Source organism: Panthera onca, chromosome A2, assembly GCF_046562875.1.
Source record: "Panthera onca isolate mPanOnc1 chromosome A2, mPanOnc1 haplotype 2, whole genome shotgun sequence".
Taxonomy (NCBI): Eukaryota; Metazoa; Chordata; class Mammalia; order Carnivora; family Felidae; genus Panthera; species Panthera onca.
The window spans coordinates 18,062,986-18,082,418 of NC_138340.1; the positions used below are offsets into that span (position 1 = coordinate 18,062,986).

The following is a 19,433-nucleotide window of genomic DNA, read 5'->3' on the forward strand; positions in this document are numbered from 1 at the left end:
TACCCAAGGATATCTTCCTTTCTGAAGAATATTCTCGCTAGGTACAGCATTCTGAGTTGACAGTTCTCTTTTTTTCAGCACTTGAAAAATGCTCTGCCACTCCCTTCTGGCCTTCGTGGCTAGGAAATTTGGTATCATTCAAATTGTTGTTCCCTTATAGTTAATGAATTTTTTCTCTCTTTCAAAATTTTTTCTGTCTAGGGGCGCCTGGGTGGCTCAGTTGGTTGAGCATCTGGGTCATGATCTCATGGTTCGTGAGTTCAAGTCCTGCATCAGGCTCTCTGCTGTCAACACAGAGCCCACTTCAGATGGTCTATCTCCCTCCCTCTCCACCCCTCCCAATCTCTCTCTCTTTCTCAAAAATAAATAAAGATTAAGAAATTTTTTTGTCTAGTTTTCTGAAGTTTGATTAAGTTGTGTCTTGGTATAGATTTCTTTGGGTTTATACAATTTGGAATTCACTCATTTTCTTGAATTTGCAGGTTTATTATCTTTCACCAAATTTGGGAAGTTTTCAATTATTATTTCGTTGAATAATTGTTTAGTTCCATACTCTTTCTCCTCTCCTTCAGGGATTGTATTAATTCAAACATTGTATCTTTTGTTACTATCCCACACACTCTGTTCATTTCATTTAAGTCTATTTTCTTTCTGTTGTCCAGACTGGGTGATTTCTATTTTTCTATCTTCAAGTTCATGGATACTTTCCTCCCCCATATTCATTCTGTTATTGAGCCCATCCAGTGAGTTTTTATTTTGGTTAATGTATTTTCTAGTTCTAAAGTTTCCCTTTTGGATTTTCTTTCTATCTTCTATTTCTCCACTGAGACATTTTATTTTTTTAAGTTTATTTATTTACAGAGAGAGAGAGAGAGAGAGAGAGGAAGGGAAAGAGAGAAGGAGAGAGAGAAAATCCCAAGCAGGCTCTGAGCTGTCATTGTAGATGCAGGGCTCAAACCCACGAACTGCGAGATCATGACCTGAGCCAAAATCAAGAGTTGGATGCTTAAGCAAATGAGCCACCCAGGCACCCTGACACCTTCTAATTTTTTTCAAGTGTGTTCTATTTTTTTTCAAGTGTGTTCATAATTGCTTGTTGATAGCTTATATAATTGGTTATATGACAACTGCTTTAAAATTATCATCAGCTAATTCCAATATTTTTGTCATCTTGGTGCTGGCATCTGTTGATTGTCTTTTCTCATTCAGGTTGAGAATTTCCTTGTTCTTTGTATAACAAGTGATTTTCTATTATATCCTGGACATTTGGTGTACTATGCTGTGAAGCTATGTATCTGATTTAATCTTATTTTGCAGCACTGTTTAGGTACAGTGTGCATGTACATGTGGGAGTGAATGTTCATCTCCCCTCTGGGTCCCATTGATACACCCTGGAAGGGAAAGTGGTGTGCCAACTAGTGACACCACATATCACCTCATTTTGCCTCTCTGCTGATGGGTAAGCCTGTAAGTTCAGCTTGCTGCTGGCCCCAGTGACACTGTGGAGAGGTAGAAGCAGTTTTTCCAAATACCGGTATTTGGTATTTGGCTGGAGCAGGGTGGTATTATCTGTTCTGCTAGGCTGCTCTTTTCCTGCTCCTTTAGCTAAAGCGATCAGGCTTTTCTTGGGGTTGTTTTTGTATGTACTTGTTGGTGGATCTAGGCTGAAGGCTTTTCCACAACGCCACCTGGGATATATATGGGAAGCAATAAAGAAAACCCAAGAAACTCACTCTCTTGTTCTTAAATCCCACGATCTCTAGCCATTCTACCTTCTTTCCATCTTCCAGGGTCTTCCTAAGTTTGTTTGTTATATGATATCTGGACTTTTTTTAGTTTTAAGAGAGAAGACTACTGAGGAATGGGACTATTCCACCTTGGCCTGGACCAGTACTTGGCTTGGACATCAATGCATTTTAAAACTCAGTTTATTTTCCCCCATTACTTATTGATCTACGATTTACCCTTGGATTTTTCAATCACTGGGCCCCCGAGTGTGTGATCTCTTCTGAAGCTGTTTTATCTTTCATCTCTCAGAACATTCTTTTTTTTTTTTTTAAACATGTATTCACCTTTGAGAGACAGAGAGAGATAGAGCACGAGACGGGGAGGGGCAGAGAGAGAAGGAGACAAAGAACCCAAAGCAAGCTCCAGGCTCTAGGCTGTCAGCACAGAGCCCAACATGGGGCTTAAACCCACGAACCATCTGATCCAAAGTCAGACACTCAACTGACCAAGCCACCCAGACACTCCTCTCAGAACATCCTTAGTTCTACATCAGTATATCACAGAAAGGTGCTCTATTATGTCTTTAATAGGCGATTTCATTTGAGAACTATGTTGATAATGCTATGGTATACATTTAATTCTGCTTGTAAAGTAAACGTAAACAAATTATCACAGATGTCAATACCTTAAAAGTGATATTTAAAATTTGGAATTTATACAAGAGAGTAATTATTATGTTTAAGGAGGTAGTGAGTTATGGAGTGCCTGGGTGGCTCAGTTGGCTGAACATCTGACTCTTGATTTCGGCTCAGATCACGATCTCACAGTTCGTGAGATTAAGCCCTGTGTGGGGCTCTGCACTGACAGTGCAGAGCCTGCTTGGGATTCTCTCTCCCTCTCTCTCTCTCTCTGCCCCTCTCCCACTTGCTTGTGCATGCTCTCTCTCTCTCTCAAAATAAATAAACAGACATTCAAAAAAAAAAAAAAAAAGAAGGAAGTGAGTTATAGGTTTTGAAGGCTTGATGATGCTGAAGGAAGCAAGGTGGACTATGGACAATACAGGACAGGGATCATAGCAGGGCTGTGCCGTAGACATTCTAGGAGAGTTCTCTTTCCCAGAATATGGCAGCCAGCCTTTCTAGTCACCTAAACCTATTGGATATTGCATAGACCAATGCACAAGTGGGTGGCGGGCCATAGAGAAAAGTGACTCCTAGAGATGGAAAACACTGTTGGCAGAGCTTTCCATGACAATTCTTTTTCTAGGCTGCCTCTTGTATAGAGAGTTATCTCTCCCCTCGCTCTCTTCCTAATAAAACCATGAACAGAAAGTGTAATAAGAGCTGACATGACTGCAAGGTCATAAGACTGTCTTTTCCCTGTAATCTGGAGTAAATGGTTTGTTGACAAATCACTTTGGAGAAATGGAAAAACACATTGGTGCAAGACCTTTCATAATGTCTTTTAGAGAACTGGCTATAAAATATAGTGTGAACCAACAGCCCAAGGACAGAAAACCAGAAGTAAGGGGAATCAATACTGTGCCATACAAGAGGAATCACTTCACTAACTCACCAGTCCCCAAAGGGAGCCTTCTGAAGTGGCAACGATGGTAGCAGCTCTCGGGGTGTTGTACATCAGAGCAAGTTCTCCAAAACTGCCACGGTTGTCATACTGACCAACTGAGCGAGTTTGATTATCTTTTGTTACTAAAATATCATAGGTTCCCCTGGAAGCATAACAAGAAATAATTTCATTTATTACTTCTAATAATAAACTTAAGAACCTGGCAGGTGGCACATGAATAGAAGGTACAAATGATATAAGACAGGAGATTTCCAACAGATTTTTACTAGTATACAGAAATACAAAAGAGTTTTGCATTTTGACTTTGTATTCTGTGACCTTGATAAACTCACTTATCAGTTCTAGTAGCTTTTTTGTAGCTTGGGATTTTCTAGGGAGGATCATGATATCAGCAAACAAAGACAGCTTTACTTTTCCTTTTCCAATCTATATGCCTTCCCTTCCTCCCTCTTTTTCTTCTTTTTCATTGTCTTATTGCATTGGCTAGAACCTACAGTATAATACTGAATAGAAATAAGAGCAGATATCCCTGTCCCGTTCTTGATCTTAAGGGGAACACAGTCGATCTTTCACCATTAACAATGATGTTGGCTATAGGCTTTAAAATAAATTCCTTTAATCTGACTGATGAAAAACCACATCTATTCCTAGTTTGCTGAGAGTTTTTATCATGAAAACGTGTTGCATTTTGTCAAATGCTTTTGCTAAAGGGATCAAAATGATTATATGGGATTCCTTTTGTAGTCTGTTGAAAACCAGGATATAGAATTGATTAAAATAAAGAAACCAAAAGGTACAATTTTCTATCTATTGACTACTAATGACTGCTCGAGAATAATACTCAGAACTGACAAACATTTAGACAAACAGGTGCTCTCAATACATCACTGACGCAAACTTAAACGTATCAATGTTTCTGCAAGATAAGTAACAACATATAGCAAATTCCTTAAAGAGACCCTTTTACCTGGTGATAACCATTTCTAGGGATTCTATAGGAGATAATCTGAAGAGGGTGGTTCCTGTCAGGTCTGAGAGGGGGTCAGAAGGAGCTGCTGAGATGGTATTAACAGCTCAAGAGCTTATGACACACTAAGGCCAGCAGATCAAATCCATATATTTCATGTCTCCCAATATGTCTTATACATGGAACAGAGCCAGAAGGGGCCAGGGACATGAAGGGTGAGGCAGTGTATTCATGTATAAAATTAGGCTGGGACTGAAAGATCCAAGTGACAATATAGCAAAATGGCTTCTTCTTCTTTTTTTTTTTTTTTAAATACGTGTTGACTTTTAAAAAAAATTTTTTTTTTAACATTTATTTTTGAGACAGAAAGAGACAGAGCATGAACGGGGGAGGGTCAGAGAGAGGGAGACACAGAATCTGAAACAGGCTCCAGGCTCTGAGCTGTCAGCACAGAGCCCGACGCGGGGCTCGAACTCACGGACCGCGAGATCATGACCTGAGCCGAAGTCGGCCGCTCAACCGACCGAGCCACCCAGGCGCCCCGCAAAATGGCTTCTTTATGAAATCAATTCACTTGAACACTGGCAAATAACATGTTTATAGAGAACATCTTGCTTAATTGTAAAAGAGACTTTCTAATGTTGATAATGGCAACCCAAATATGGGTTGTACTGAGGACTAAGGACAGCAGTAGATAGAGGGGGCAGGCTGTGGACAAGAGGCACAAGCTTTGAGAAGCTTGTACACCTGCTCCTAACTCCTCTCTGGGATGAACAAAAAAGCATAGGGTAAAGCACTTGCCCTGAATCATGAATCTTAATAACTGTAGCCACACGACTGCAAAGCTCCATCTCCTACCGTTCTATGACATAAAAGTTGTCTCCATCATCTCCTTGGTCAATGACATGCTCATCAACTTTGACTGTCCTTTCAAACATGGCATCAAGGACTTGAGAAAGTTGTTCCTGCAGGGGATACACACAAAGAGAAAATATGGCTTTTACGTTTGCTAGGGCAAAAAAATGACTATGCTCATCTCAGTTTGTGACTACACAGTGGAAGTACACATATCAGACTGCTCCCATATTCAAGCAAAAACCTAAAAGCTGTCTGAAACAAATGTTTTTCCTGTGACCATTCAGCTTTGTATCTCCATGAACACAGCACAGTTGCCAAGTTTTCTGAGGCAGTACTGCTTTGAAAAAACATTTCATAATTTATGCAAAAACAGGTATATAAATCATTGGTGTCCATTCTCCCAGCCATGCCCACATGACTGTCAGGTGCCTTGATAGCTCTACTATGTCATCTGTAAAGCCATGTGATGCCATCTTCCTGTAGGTGTTGATCTTAACAGGATCATCAAATCTAAAGGGCTGAGATGGACTTAGAAATTACCTCACAGAGCAGCACAAGTGCTCTGACTAGCCACACACATCACTTAACCTCTCCAAGCCTCAGTTAATCCATATTTTAAAAAGGGTTTAATAGTTTCTAGCTCATTGATTTTTATGACTAAAAAAGAAAAACCTAAAGGAACTATTTATCGCACAACAGGTACTCCAAAATTGACATCTGTTCTTGGACAGCTATTATTGCTTCATTTATAAACAACACGTACAATTGCTTACTTACCAATAACTATAACCAGAAGGTAACTATACTGATATAATGACAACAAAACACGGCTATTAAATTCTAACAAAACAGTGGTCTCAGTCTAGGGGCAGCATCCCTTTGTCAGGGAGGGAGATCAGTGACTGTCAGTGGGCACTAAAGAATATCAGTTTCAGCTCAAAGAAAGACTTTATCTTTGGAGGAATGTAGACTGAAGACCTGACAAGGAAAAATTGTACGGCTGCAGAATTCCGTGTCATTTAGTGTTCTGTCAGTGTGACTGTGCTGCCTAAAATAACTGAGTATCACTAAAAGCATGTCTTTAGTTCCACAGTCCCATGTGTGTTGAATACTGTAAAAGCTGACAAATACTAAAAAGGAAGTGCTATTCCTGTACATTCCACATTCACGTGGAATGTGAGCCCAGTGTTGCCAGAAGTCTCAAGTTTAGATACAGGTAACAATTCAAATTTTCCTGTATAATACGGACCAAACACACCTAGCTGTAACTGGCCTGTGGGCTGTCCACTGGCAGCCTCTCAGTCTGAGTAACTTTACTCTGGCCTGGACTCTTCAAAAACATCAGTGTCATGACAATAAGGTGTAAGGGGAGAATTCTAGGTTAGAGATGACTAAAATGACACCAGGGCAACCAAAAGCAACATGTGATTCAGGATTGAAAAATAAAACAAAAAAGCTATAGAAAATTTTACTGGGAAAATCAGAATATGGCCTGGATGTTAAATAACAATACTGAACCGATGGTAATAGTGGTACTGTGCTAATGCAGGAAAATATCCTTGTTCTTAGAAAATACATCTTATAAAGTATTTAGTGGCTAAGAGTCAAGACGTCTTAAATATATTCATAAATAGCGCTGAACAAAAAAAAGCAGCTCATATGTATTTACGTGTGTGTACATATACAAAAGCAAGAAATGTGGCAAAATGTTAACAACTGGGGAAGGGTACATGAGTGTTCATGGAGCTATTCTTTTGACTTTCCTATAAATTTGAAAATTTCAAACAAGAAATTTGGAAAATAATTTTTTTTAATGTTTATTTATTTTGGGGAGGGAGAGAGAGAGGGAGGGAGGGAGGGGAAAGAACGAGCCAGGGAGGGGCAGAGAGAGAGGGAGACAGAGAATCCCAAGCAGACTCTGCTGTCAGCACAGAGCCCAACATGGGGCTCAAACTCATAAACTGTGAGATCATGACCCAAGCCAAAATCAAGAGTCAGATGCTTAACTGACTGAGCCACCCAGGCGCCCCAGGAAATAAATTTTTATTTTATTTATTTATTTTTATTTTTATTTTTTAAAGAATGCTTTATATCCGATACGGGGCTTGGACTCACGACCCTGAGATCAAGAGTCGCATGCTCTATTGACTGAGCCAGCCAGGAGCCCCAGGAAATAAATTTTTAAAAACTGAAATAAGGGTGCCTGGGTGGCTCGATTGTTTAAGTGTCCAACTCTTGATTTCAGCTCAGGTCATGATCTCAGTTTGTGAGACTGAGCCCCACATGGGGCTCTGTGCTGTCAGCTTGGGGTTCTCTCCTTCCTCTCTCTGCTCCTACCACTCTTTCGAAATAAATAAATAAACTTAAAAAAAAAAACTGAAACAAATATACTCACCACAATGGCTATAATTTTGAAAGATAGACAGTAACAAGTGTTGGTAAGAATACGGAATAATCAGGAATCTCCTATATTGCTGAAGGAATACAAAATGGTACAACCACTTTGAAAAAGTTATGGCAGGTTTTTATAAAATCAAACATATCTACCCTATGACTCAGCAATTTTTCCCTCAGGTATTTTACTGAAGAGAGATGGGGGGGAAAAACATTCAAAAAAAGACTTGTACAAAATATCCATAGCATTATTCATAAGAGCTAACAACAAGAAAGAGACTTAAAAACAAAACAAAACAACAACAACAAAAGAGACTAGGTATCCATCAACAGAAAAATGGATAAGCAAACTAGTATTTTCATATAGTGGAATACTACTCAGCAACAAACAAGGAATGAACTAACATCACCAGCAATAACACATACTGATATCAGTGACCCCCTGATATGATGTTCAGGGAAGAACACAATATAATTTCTGTTGCAGGCTGGCTAAGAATGTGTGTACCTACTCTAGTCATGAGGAAACATCAGAGAAATCCAAATTTGAGGTACATTCTATAAAATAACAAACCAGTAGTCTTCAAAGTGTCCAGATCATGAAACACCAGAAAGGACTGAAAACCATGGCAGACTGAAGAGAAGTTAAGAACTAAATGCAATGTGATTTTCTGGATTGGATCCTTAACCAGAAAAAAACAAATTGGTGAAATCTGAATAAGGTTTCTAGTTTAACGAAGAGTATTGTAAGAATGTTAATTTCCTGGTTTTGATAGTTGTCCTATGGGGATGTAAGATGTTAATACTGGGGGAATCTGGATGAAATCTGGTATATGGAACTCGGTACTATCTTTGCAACTTTTCTGTCAATCTAAAACTAGTTCAAAATAAAAGGTGAAAAAGGAAAAGGAATGAACTATTGATCTATGCAACAGGAATGAACTTTGAAAACTGAGTGAAAGAAGTCTCACACACAATACTGTAGGCTTCCATTCATATGAAATCCTATGAGAGACAAAATTAATTTACTGTAGAATAAATCAAAATAGTAGTTGCCTCTGAAAGGAAGGGGCAAGAATTGATCATGAGGGGGCATGAGGGAATCTTTTGGGGTCGTAGCCATCTTCCATAACTTGTTAGGGAGTTTGGGTTACCTAAGTGTACAACATTTATCAAACTTCAGAGAATGTACATAAAACTCCTGCTTTAAAAAAAATTTTTTTTTAATGTTTATTTATTTTTGAGAGAGAGACAGCGGGTGAGTAGGGGAGGGGCAGAGAGAGAGGGAGACACAGAATCTGAAGCAGGCTCCAGGCTCTGAGCTGTCAGCACAGAGCCCAACACGGGGCTCCAATTCACAAACCATGAGATCATGACCTGAGCCGAAGTCAGATGCTTAACCCACTGAGCCACCTAGGCACCCCAAAATTCATGCACTTAAAAAAATTTTTTTAATCTTTATTTTTGAGAGAGAGAGAGAGAGAGAGAGAGAGAGAAAGAGTGTGAGGGGGAAGGGGCAGAGAGAGAGGGAGACACAGAATCCAAAGAAGGCTCCAGGCTCCAAGCTGTCAGCACAGAGCCTGACATGGGGCTCAAACCCACGAGATCATGACCTGAGCTGAAGTCAGAAGCCCAACCAACTGAGCCACCCAGGCGCCCCAAAACTCATGCATTTAAAAAAAAATGTTGTATTTGAAAGCGAGAGAGCATGCACATGTGCTCGTACATGGTATCAGGGGAAGGACAGAAAGAGAGGGAGAGATAGAACCCCAAGCAGGCTTTGTGCTGTCAGTGCAGAGCCTCACACAGGGCTCGATCCCATGAACTGTGAGATCATGACCTGAGTCAACATCAAGAGTTGGACGCTCAACCAACCAAGCCACCAGGGGCCCCAAAACTTAAGCATTTCATTGTATGCAAACTGTATATAAAAAACTTACAAACAAATATTGAACTCTAGTTCATGCCAAAGTGTTTAAAGGAAGGTACAATGATATCTGCAACTTACTATGAAATTAACCCAAAAAAGTAAGATGGGTTAATGCAGGGGCCAGCAAACAGCTGCCTGTTTTTGTAAATAATGTGTGTGGGTTTTTTTAAATTCATTTATTTATTTTGAGAGAGAGAGAGAGCACAAGCTGAGGAGGGGCAGAGAGACACAGGGAGAGAGAGAGAATTCCAAGCAGGCTCTGCACTGTCAGCACAGAGCCCAACATGGGGCTCAAACTCACAAACTGCAAGATCATGACCTGAGCTGAAGTCGGATACTTAATGGACTGAACCACCCAGGTGACTGTTTTTGTGAATACTGTTTTATTGGAACACAGCCACATCCTTTCATTTATGTATCGTCTATGGCTGCTTTCCTGCTATAATAACAGAGTTGAGTAGTTATGACAGACATATTTACTACCTAGTTCTTTAAGAAAAAGTTTACTGACCCCTTTGCTGAAAGATGGGTATATGGTATACAATGCAGCAAGCATAGTAAAATGTTAATGTTAGAATCAAAGCAGTAGATAAATGTGTGTTCCATAAAAGTCTTTCAACTTGTATTTGAATATTTTCATGACAAAAATGCCAGAAAAATATAACTAAATCTGAAATTTTCATTACCATTTTTCAACATTAAAATGGTAAAATAAAATGGTATAATGGTATTCTTCAACACTAAGAAAACTCTGAATATTAGACTGACACAGCAACTTCCCTTAGAACATTAAAAGGGATTTTGTTCAGTAGATAAAGAAGCAAGTCCTCTTTCCCTTGATACAGATGGATCTTCTAGGGAAAATAAGTGACACAGACCAGTATTTCTCACAACCAGCCTTTCCTTGAGGTCATGGGCCTTGTTTTATTCCGCCTGAGACTAATAAAGCTCCTGCTCTCTATCTCCATCAAGGGAGGGAAGACAGGTTCAAGCATAGGTCCTACGCCAGAGCCCTGAGGACACACACCACTCCCCATGCCTGAGTTCTTTGCTGAGAAGTAATCACAAGAGGTGCCCCACATTCAAGGTCTGAGAAGAAGTCACACACTTCCAGTGGGTTAATTGCTACCAGAGAAGAGAACTCCATACTAGCAACTTTGGATAAATTACTCTGCAGCATAAATTCAGACCCTCCAAATGCTTTCAGCCAGGGTCATATAAACCTGAGCATTTCCTTTCAACATGGCCAAAGAGCATGGTCCTTGAAGGATACTGTCTTTGAGGAAGTACCAAAGCAATTCAGAGAAATACTAGAAGTCATCTGAAAAGCTCTTTATGATGAGTTATGGAAGTCAACACAATGCAAACATTGTAAGGAGGATGAATCTAAAGTTTTATACCTCATATGGCTGAGGCTAAGATTACAAAAACTTTTTTTTTAAGTAGGTTCCACACCCAGCACAAAACTTACAACCCTGAGGTCAAGACCCAACCTGAGATCAAGCGTCAGATGCCTAACTGGTTGAGCCACCCAAGCACCCCCACAGAAAAACTGTTTAAATGACAAATAGGAGAAAAGCCAAAATACAAAAATATTTTTAAAAACCAATGTTACCTGATCAAGATTTTTGAAAAGGAGAATATCTTTGCAAGCTTCCTGAAGTCTGCATCTCTGTTGATCAGTTTTAGGATGAATCACCTGCCAATCCAAATAAAACCAGGGAAATATTTTTATTCCAATTTAAAATCTGACTTTATTCACACATCAGTACATTTCTTTCTCCTAAGTGGGAAAAATTAAGAGCACATTTACTGTAACTTTAATTCTATACAAATACCAAGCGGGATCCTGATCATGGAGGGGCAATGTGATGGGGGTGAAGAGCACTCACCCTGGAGCCACTCACTGACTGTGTAACTGGCAGCAAGTCAGTTACCCCCCGGGAGCCTCAGTGTCCTCATCTGTAAAGCAGAGGGCTATAGACTTGTTCATTCAACAAATATTAAGCATCTACTGGGTGCCAGGCACTGTTCCACTTCTGGGGACACAGCCAACACACAGATAAAAACACCAGCTCTCATCCAATAAATATGTAAAACATGTTAGAGAGTGACAGGAGAAAAATAAGAGAGCTAAGGAGAAAAACAAGGTAGAGAAGGGTGATAAAAAGTGTGTGTGTGGAGGAGGCAGATAAGGCCTCACTGAGAAGGTAGCATCTGTGTAAAGATCTCAAGGAAATGAGGATAACTTCAGGGAGTGAGCCATGTGGACATCTCTGTGGGAAGAGCACTGCAAGCAGAGGAACAGTAAATGAAAACAAGGCCTTGTGGCAGGTAAAGAGCATGTTTGAGAAATAACCAGGAGATGGGTGTGACTGATGCAGAGTGAGGGGGAAAGATCAGGAAGAGACCAAGTTGGGGGGCTGGGTGAGAGTGATGCCCAAATCACAGAGGGCATTATAAGTCACAGAACCAGAACTCTTCCCTAGCCAAATGGAGGCAATTTGAAGCTTCTGACTGAGAGGTGAAAGAGATCTGACTCATGTTTTTAAAGGTTCATACCGGCTACTGACTGCAGAACAGCCTTGAGGGAAGAGTGGAAGCCAGGAAACTAGTGCAATTATTTCAGTGCCAAGATGCAGTGGTTAGGACCAAGGTGGTAACCATGGAGGTGTTGAGAAGTAGTGGAATTCTGGACATGTTTTGAAGCCTGAGCCCATTGGATTTTCTGAAAAACTGAATGTAGGTATGAAAAAATAAGAGGAGCTGAGGGTGACCCTCAAGTTTTGGGCCTGAGCCTTCTTGGGAGGATGGAGCTGCCATAAATTGAGCTGGGGGAAGACTGTGGGTGGAGAAAAATGTTTAAAGGGAAATGATCAGGAGCTCACCTTAAGTCTGAGTTGCCTACTGAAATCTAAGTGGAGACGGCAAATAAACAATGGCTATAAATGCTGCAGCTCAAACATCAACAATTTAGTAGTGGTGGTGGTGTTATCTACTAAATCAGTGTTGTTGGAAGGATTAAACAAGTTCATACATGCAGTATTTAAAACAGTACCTGGCATTTAGTAGGTGCTCAAAAACTTTTATCATTATTACTGATAGTCAATAAATGTTTATTTAACCAAAAAGAAATAATCAGTGCCTAGTATAGCTGTTATAATTCAGAGACCTAAGTCCTGTCTTCACCCTAAAAAAAACTATGTTGCTTAATCTGACGAGAAATAACAAAATGTCAAAAGTATTAAGTATTTTAAATTTGTGATATTAAAAAGTTAGTAAAAAAAACTGTTTTAACTTTTAAAAGTCATCAAAAATTTTTACAATAGCCAGAATAAATTTTTTCAAAATCTACATATCTATTATAGTCATACAATGGGAATAGCGTTTTATTATTAGAATACTGCAGAAATCTTTCATGGACTGCTCATTTTAAGGTACACTTGAAAGATCATTAAAGCTTATTTTATAACATCAATCTTTGAAAAATGGTGGTTCATATTTGCTTTTATAAAAATAATTTTGTAATTATATAAAAGTTTAAAAATCTGAGTTTTTAAGAAAAGACCAAAAGTATACCATAGTCCTGCCATAACCACTGTTAACATTTGGGATATATCCTTCCAGAGATAATTCTCTGTATTAATAAATACAAAGATGGATAGATGGATAGATAAATAAATATATATGTGTGTGTATACATATGTATTTTAAAGTTTATTTACTTTTTTTACTAATCTCTACACCCAACACGGGGCTCAAACTCACAACCCCGAGATCAAGAGTTGCATTCTCTTCTGACTGAACCAACCAAGGGCCCCAGATAAATACATTTTTTTAAGTTATTTTTTTATTTTAGAAAATATACCTCATATAAACAACATTCCATGCCATTAAACTTGGTCCTGTACCATCATTTCCAATGGCTGAAGAATCTCTTGATTTGAGTGCCATAATTTAGCCCCTCGTAATCCTCTAGTTTGGGTCATTTAAGTTGTTTCCATTTTTTACTATGACAACACCTCAATGATCCCTGTTTGTACATCCTCAGGAAGGATCTCAGGAAGGATCCAGCTGTTTGTTAAGGATGAGTTCTCCTTCAGGTAACTGCTGAGTCAGTTGGCTTGACTATAGTTAAGGCTCTGACAGCTACAGCTAGGCACCCCTTCTTACCACAACCCCAACTACTCTTGTTTTCATTCTTCTTAATATTTTCCAATCTGGTAAATAAAAAAAATAGCATCTTGTTGAGATTTTAATTTGTACTTATTTTAATTATCAGTATGATTAGATTTGGCATATAGAGGAGGAGAAGAGTGAGTGGGGAATAAAACAATTCTACCTAATACCTTTACATTAGTATCTTACCCTTGGATCAGTATCTTCCTCTTCCTCATCAGGGTTATAGGTCTCAGCACAGACTAAATTTGGAGAGGAAAAAAAATAAAGAGAAAAATGAATAAAACAGATGTAAGCTTTTACGGGAAAAATAGAAGGTGAACATAGTTTCCTTTCATTCACTGTTTTCTAAAGCTGTAGTAATTTTTAAAAGCCTTTTCTTCAATTAACAAATATATTAAGTACCTACTAATGCCAGGCATTCTATCAGGTGCTAAAATTCCAGCTTCCTAGGGATTGGTAGCCCCAAATAGAAGAGAGTTGATAAAATGTATCACATACTAAATCCTATGGTAATGGCAAGGACAAGTAAGGAGGTGCTATCTTTACTGAATTTTAAAGCAAGGGTGGAAAACCACAAAGTACAATATATGCAACATAAACACATATCCATCCATGTGATACTATGGAATTATCACACACAAATACTATATGATTTCCCTCATATGTGGAATTTAAGAAACAAAACAGATGAACATAGGGGAAGGGAAGGAAAAATAAGATAAAAACAGAGAGGGAGGCAAACCTAAATGGATGATGGGTACTAAGGAGGGCACTTGTTGGGATGAGCACTGGGTGTTATATGTAAGTGATGAATCACTAAATTATACTCCTGAAACCATTATTACACCATATGTTAACTAACTCGGATTTAAATTAAAAAATAAGCCCCACGTTGGACTCTGTGCTAACAGCTCAGAGCCTGGAACCTGCTTCCAACTCTGTGTCTCCCTCTCTCTCTGCCCCTCAGCCACTCATGCTCTGTCTCTCTCAAAAACTAAATAAACATAAAAAAAAATTGTTTTAATTAAAAAATAAAATAAAGGACCTGTGAAACACACACACACACACACACACACACACACACACACACACGGATAAATTACAAAAAGAATCAATTAAAATTGCTCAACATCACTGGGGCGCCTGGATGGCTCAGTCGGTTGAGCGTCCGACTTTAGCTCAGGTCATAATCTCACCGTTTGTTGAGTTGGAACCTGACGATGGCTCTCTGCTGTCAGCACAGAGCCCACTTCAGATCCTCTGTCTTCCTCTTTCTTTGCCCCTCCCCTGCCTTGCACACACTCTCTCTCTCAAAAATAAACATTAAAAAAAATTGCTCAGCATCATCATGTACATGAATGACTTTAAAAATAAGAATGAATTTCAAACAAAACATGATACTATGTATCAGTCTCTATTCCGGGTACAATATTATCTAAAAACCAACTTGATTTTGTTTTTTAATTTTTTTTAATGTTTATTTATTTTTGACAGAGAGAGAGAGAGACAGAGCATGAGCAGGGGAGGGGCAGAGAGAGAGGGAGACACAGAATCCAAAGCAGGCTCCAGGCTCTGAGCTGTCAGCACAGAGCCCAACGCAGGGCTTGAACTCATAGACCGTGAGATCATGACCTGAGCCGAAGTTGGACGCTCAACCGACTAAGCCACCCAGGCGCCCCCCAACTTGATTTTTTTTAATAGGGAACCTGTGTTTGTGCCGGCTTCCTGCAAGACTTGTCTTTATTGCAATTCAAAGATTTAGAAAATATTCACTGAACATTTGTTTATAATAGCAAAATATCAGAAATGGTATAACTACCTATTTGAATAATACAGCTATAAGGAAGAATGAGGGGGGCACCTGGGTGGCTCAGTCAGTTAAGCATCCAACTCTTGATTTCAGCTCAGGTCATGATCTCAGGGTCCTGAGTCAAGCCCGCACATCGTCTGGCTCTCTGTTGGGCTCTCTGCTGGGTGTGGAGTCTGCTTCAGATTCTCTCTCTCTCTCCCTCTCCCCCTCCTCCCCACACCTGCTGGCTCGCTCTCTCTCTCTCTCTCTCTCTCTGAAAGAAAAAGAAAGAAAGAAAAGAAAAGAAAAGAAAAGAAAAGAAAAAAAGGAGAAAAAAAAGAAAAGAAAAAAGAAAGAATAAGGAAGATCTCCATGGGCTAATAATGAGTTCTAGGGGAAAAAAGCAAGGTGAGGAATATATATAGTATGCTATGCCTTCCATAAGAAAGGACTTCTATGAGAAAGGAGAGCTAAGAATGGGGAGAAATAAATATGTAAATATGAATATATACACAAAATGTTTTTTTACTTATCTATTTTTCCAAAGGGAAACAAGAGAAGAATAAACCAGGAAATTAGCATGCAAGGAATCCAAATGGTTCTTGGTCCCTATACTCAATGCTAACAACTAGGGGACAAAGTGACACTGCTCTAAATTTAACTCGTGGTTTCTTAAACACATTTACTCACTGCAGCCTTGGTCTAGCTGCATCCCAGCTTTCCCTTCCCATTGATTCTCTGAACTCATGGAATACCTGAGAAATGGTATGTCCAATAGACAGGACTCCCTTCCCTGCCTGGCCTATAGTACTCTAGTGTGGACCACACCTCTTGTACTGTAATGCCATCAATATTCTGCCTGTCCAACAGGGACCCAATATCCTTACACAGAGAAAAATCAGGGAGTTAGAAGGGAGTAAGAGGACAAATACCATTCTAGTCCCTAAAACAGCATCAAGTGATGCTCTGCAGGGAGGTCTCCTGAGTTCCTAGCTGGCAGAGGCTTTGGGTAGCTGAGCCAGGTAAGCGACAATGGGAGGTAGATAAATGCCTTTTCCCAGCCATTCCTGATTCCACAAGATGAGGTCAGTGTACATCTATCTCAGATCTGTCCTAAAGATTAAGACACACAGCTTCCTGAGTTCCTAGATGCTACTGCTGCCACTTTTTGCTTCTTCACAGGTATCTCAGTAGGAAATCTGAGGAAGCTGCACTGAGGGCAGACACCATGTTAAACTGCAAGCCTCTTGGTTCTCTGTGCTCTTGATTAATGTTGTCATTAACAGCTCAGTTTTCTAAACTAGAAATCTGTAACTTATCAGGGCTTCCTTCGTTCACCTTTTATCCAATGAATATATCAAATTCGACTTCAGAAATATTCTCATATCTGATCTTTATTCGATCTATTCCAATTCCTTGGTCCGGGAACTCAAAATGTCTTCTTAGAAAAATGCATTTAAAAACTTTCAATTTGGAGACAGATGGGTACATAGGTATTACTATACAAACTTTCTCTATTTCTGCATATGTATGAAAATTTTCATTTAAAAAGTTTAAAATAGTAAGCCTTCAATGAGGAGACTGGCAGCATTTTACTGATAATGATACAGTCTTGGACTAGCCTATTTCCAGGCTTGCTTTTCCTCTGATTTTGAAGGGAAGTACTTCAGCAACTTAGCTTACTTTTATATTTTTAGACATTAACGTAAGTGATGCAGCAAATGTTACAGTTTTAAAGTCTTAAGGTACAGAAGTATGATTTAAACAAAAGTAGTTATTCCCAGTAAAATTATTAATGTTTCAATTTGTGGAAAAGTATTATGCTTTTATTTTTCAAAACTGGTTTTGAATTTTTTCCCTTTTCTTTTGAACTTCAGACTTACCTCCCTTTGCCTTTTCCCTGTTTCCACCCAACCTCTCTACTTCTTCCTGGTCTTGATCCCAGATCATTTTTCTCATCTTCTATATAAAGAATCCATTTTTAAGTGTCTATGTGATTGTTGCCCCTTGTGTTTATACACATCAGGGAGCTTGTTTCAGTGCACAAGTGACCTGGGAGAAGCCCAGAGTCTGTGTGATCCCCTCTGAAGCCTCAAGAACTACACTGAGTGTCATGAGATGCTCAAGACCTACTGAAAATGAAGACTGAAAGAGTACTACAATCCCTTGTTCACGGGAATTTGTTTTGCCACAGTTCTCCAGCAGATGTCACTGGTTAGCAACATGAAACTGTACAAAGTGACCAGAGACTATCCAGCACAATTTCTTCTTCCAAATTTTAACTGATGCTTCCTTCATCCAGAATGTGAATCATTTTTTAAAATATTTTACTTCTAAGTAATCTCTAGTCCCAATGTGGGGCTTGGACTTATGACCCTGAGATCAAAAAGTCACACGCTCTACTGACTGAGCTAGCCAGGTGCCTCCAGAAAGGTGAATCATTAAATGTGCTGGTGAAAGAAAACCCTTTCATTTCTACAAAGAAATGAGCCGGATCCTGGTCACAGCCTGAGACCCTATGCTGTCCTGCGAGCTCCCATGAAGAATTAATTCAGCCTGTGCGTATTAGTCAGCTTGGGCTGCCATTACAAAATACCAGTCTGAGTGGCTTAAAGAACAGAAATCTATTTCCTCACAGTTATGAAGGATGGAAGTTCAAGATCAAGGTATTGGCACATTGTTTTTCTCCTGGGGCCTCTTCACTTGGCTTGTGGATGGCTGCCTTCTTGCTGAGTCCTCACATGGTCCTTTGTCTCTATGGTGCACTCATGGTGTCTTTTCCTCTCTCTCTCTCTTTTTTTTTTTTTTTAAGTAGGCTCCATGCCCAACTAAGGGCTCCAACTCAGACCCTGAGATCAAGACATGAGCTAAGATCAAGAGTCAGATGCTTAACCAAAAATAGCCACCCTACTTCCTCTTCTTATAAGGAAATCAGTCCTACTGGATTAGGACTCCACCCTTAACACCTTACTTAACCTTAACTGCCTCTTTTTTTTCAAAGGCCCTATTTCCACATACAGTCATACTGGGGGGTTAGGCTTCAACATAAGAATTTGAGGGGGACACAATTCAGTACTTAACACTGGATTTGTAAGTTATCTTAAGTAATGCTTGGTGATATTTCAGCTGAAGATAGCTATTGGTGGAAAAAATCCTGAATACTGTGAAAGGATATTAAGACAAAAATCAGTATTCCACTGTAAGTACGTAAGCCTGAAAAGGCAGAGACACCTGGTGAAGGAAAAGCACCTATCACACAGACATGAGTGACTACCATGGCACCAGATTCTCAGCAGACTCTACTGACTGGGCACGTTCATCAGATGCTCCCTGCCTAAACGTGGCATGATGCCAACACACAAATTTCTGATTAAAATGCTTGGAAGCTTCAACATGTGTTTAATAAATGAAAGGGTTTTCTGGGGATGACATATTTTAATTAACAGAATCAGACTAACATTTCAAACTCAAAGACAGTTAATACTACTTTAGGACTATTTCAAGAAAGCCGCTTTTAAAGAATTTATGAACTCTTTTCATTTGATGAATTTATCACATGATGTAAAAGGACTGCTGTGCTAGAACTTAAACTTGGAAGGCATAGCTTTCAATCCCAAATGCTTTGCAATGGAGAGGCAGCGTCAAGCAGGGAAAGAGCTCACCTCTGAACATGAACTGGGGTCTGAGCTTGGCCCTACCCACCACTATTCACTATTTCCCTATATCCTAGATCTTTGGTCTGTCTCTTCAGTGGTAAGAGGAGATGGGATAATGATACTAAAACCATGTAAAAGGTTAATAATAGGAGGAGATATTTAAAACACAGGGCTGGGCTCACAGGACATACTCAATAACTGCTAGGTCTCTTTATGCTGCTTTACATTCCAAATTATTATTCGGTCAGACACACTGAGTTATCGTTGGAAGTCTTCTGCAATCTCTGACACAGCACATGTCTTCACACAACTAGTTATTGCTAAACTCTATGGATCACATAA

At 39.4% G+C, this 19,433-nt stretch overlaps 1 protein-coding gene across 1 annotated transcript in view; it reads right to left on the reverse strand.

Annotated features, from left to right (window-relative positions):
* The window catches only part of PRKAR2A (protein kinase cAMP-dependent type II regulatory subunit alpha), a 108,753-nt gene that overhangs the window by 23,028 nt on the left and 66,292 nt on the right, over positions 1 to 19,433 (reverse strand). The window contains exons 3-6 of the mRNA XM_078443093.2: positions 13,833 to 13,885; positions 11,080 to 11,163; positions 5,141 to 5,247; positions 3,304 to 3,457 (exon numbers count right to left, since the gene is read on the reverse strand). Coding sequence (XP_078299219.1) covers positions 3,304 to 3,457; positions 5,141 to 5,247; positions 11,080 to 11,163; positions 13,833 to 13,885 — 398 coding nt within the window. The remainder of the gene's footprint in view (positions 1 to 3,303; positions 3,458 to 5,140; positions 5,248 to 11,079; positions 11,164 to 13,832; positions 13,886 to 19,433) is intronic.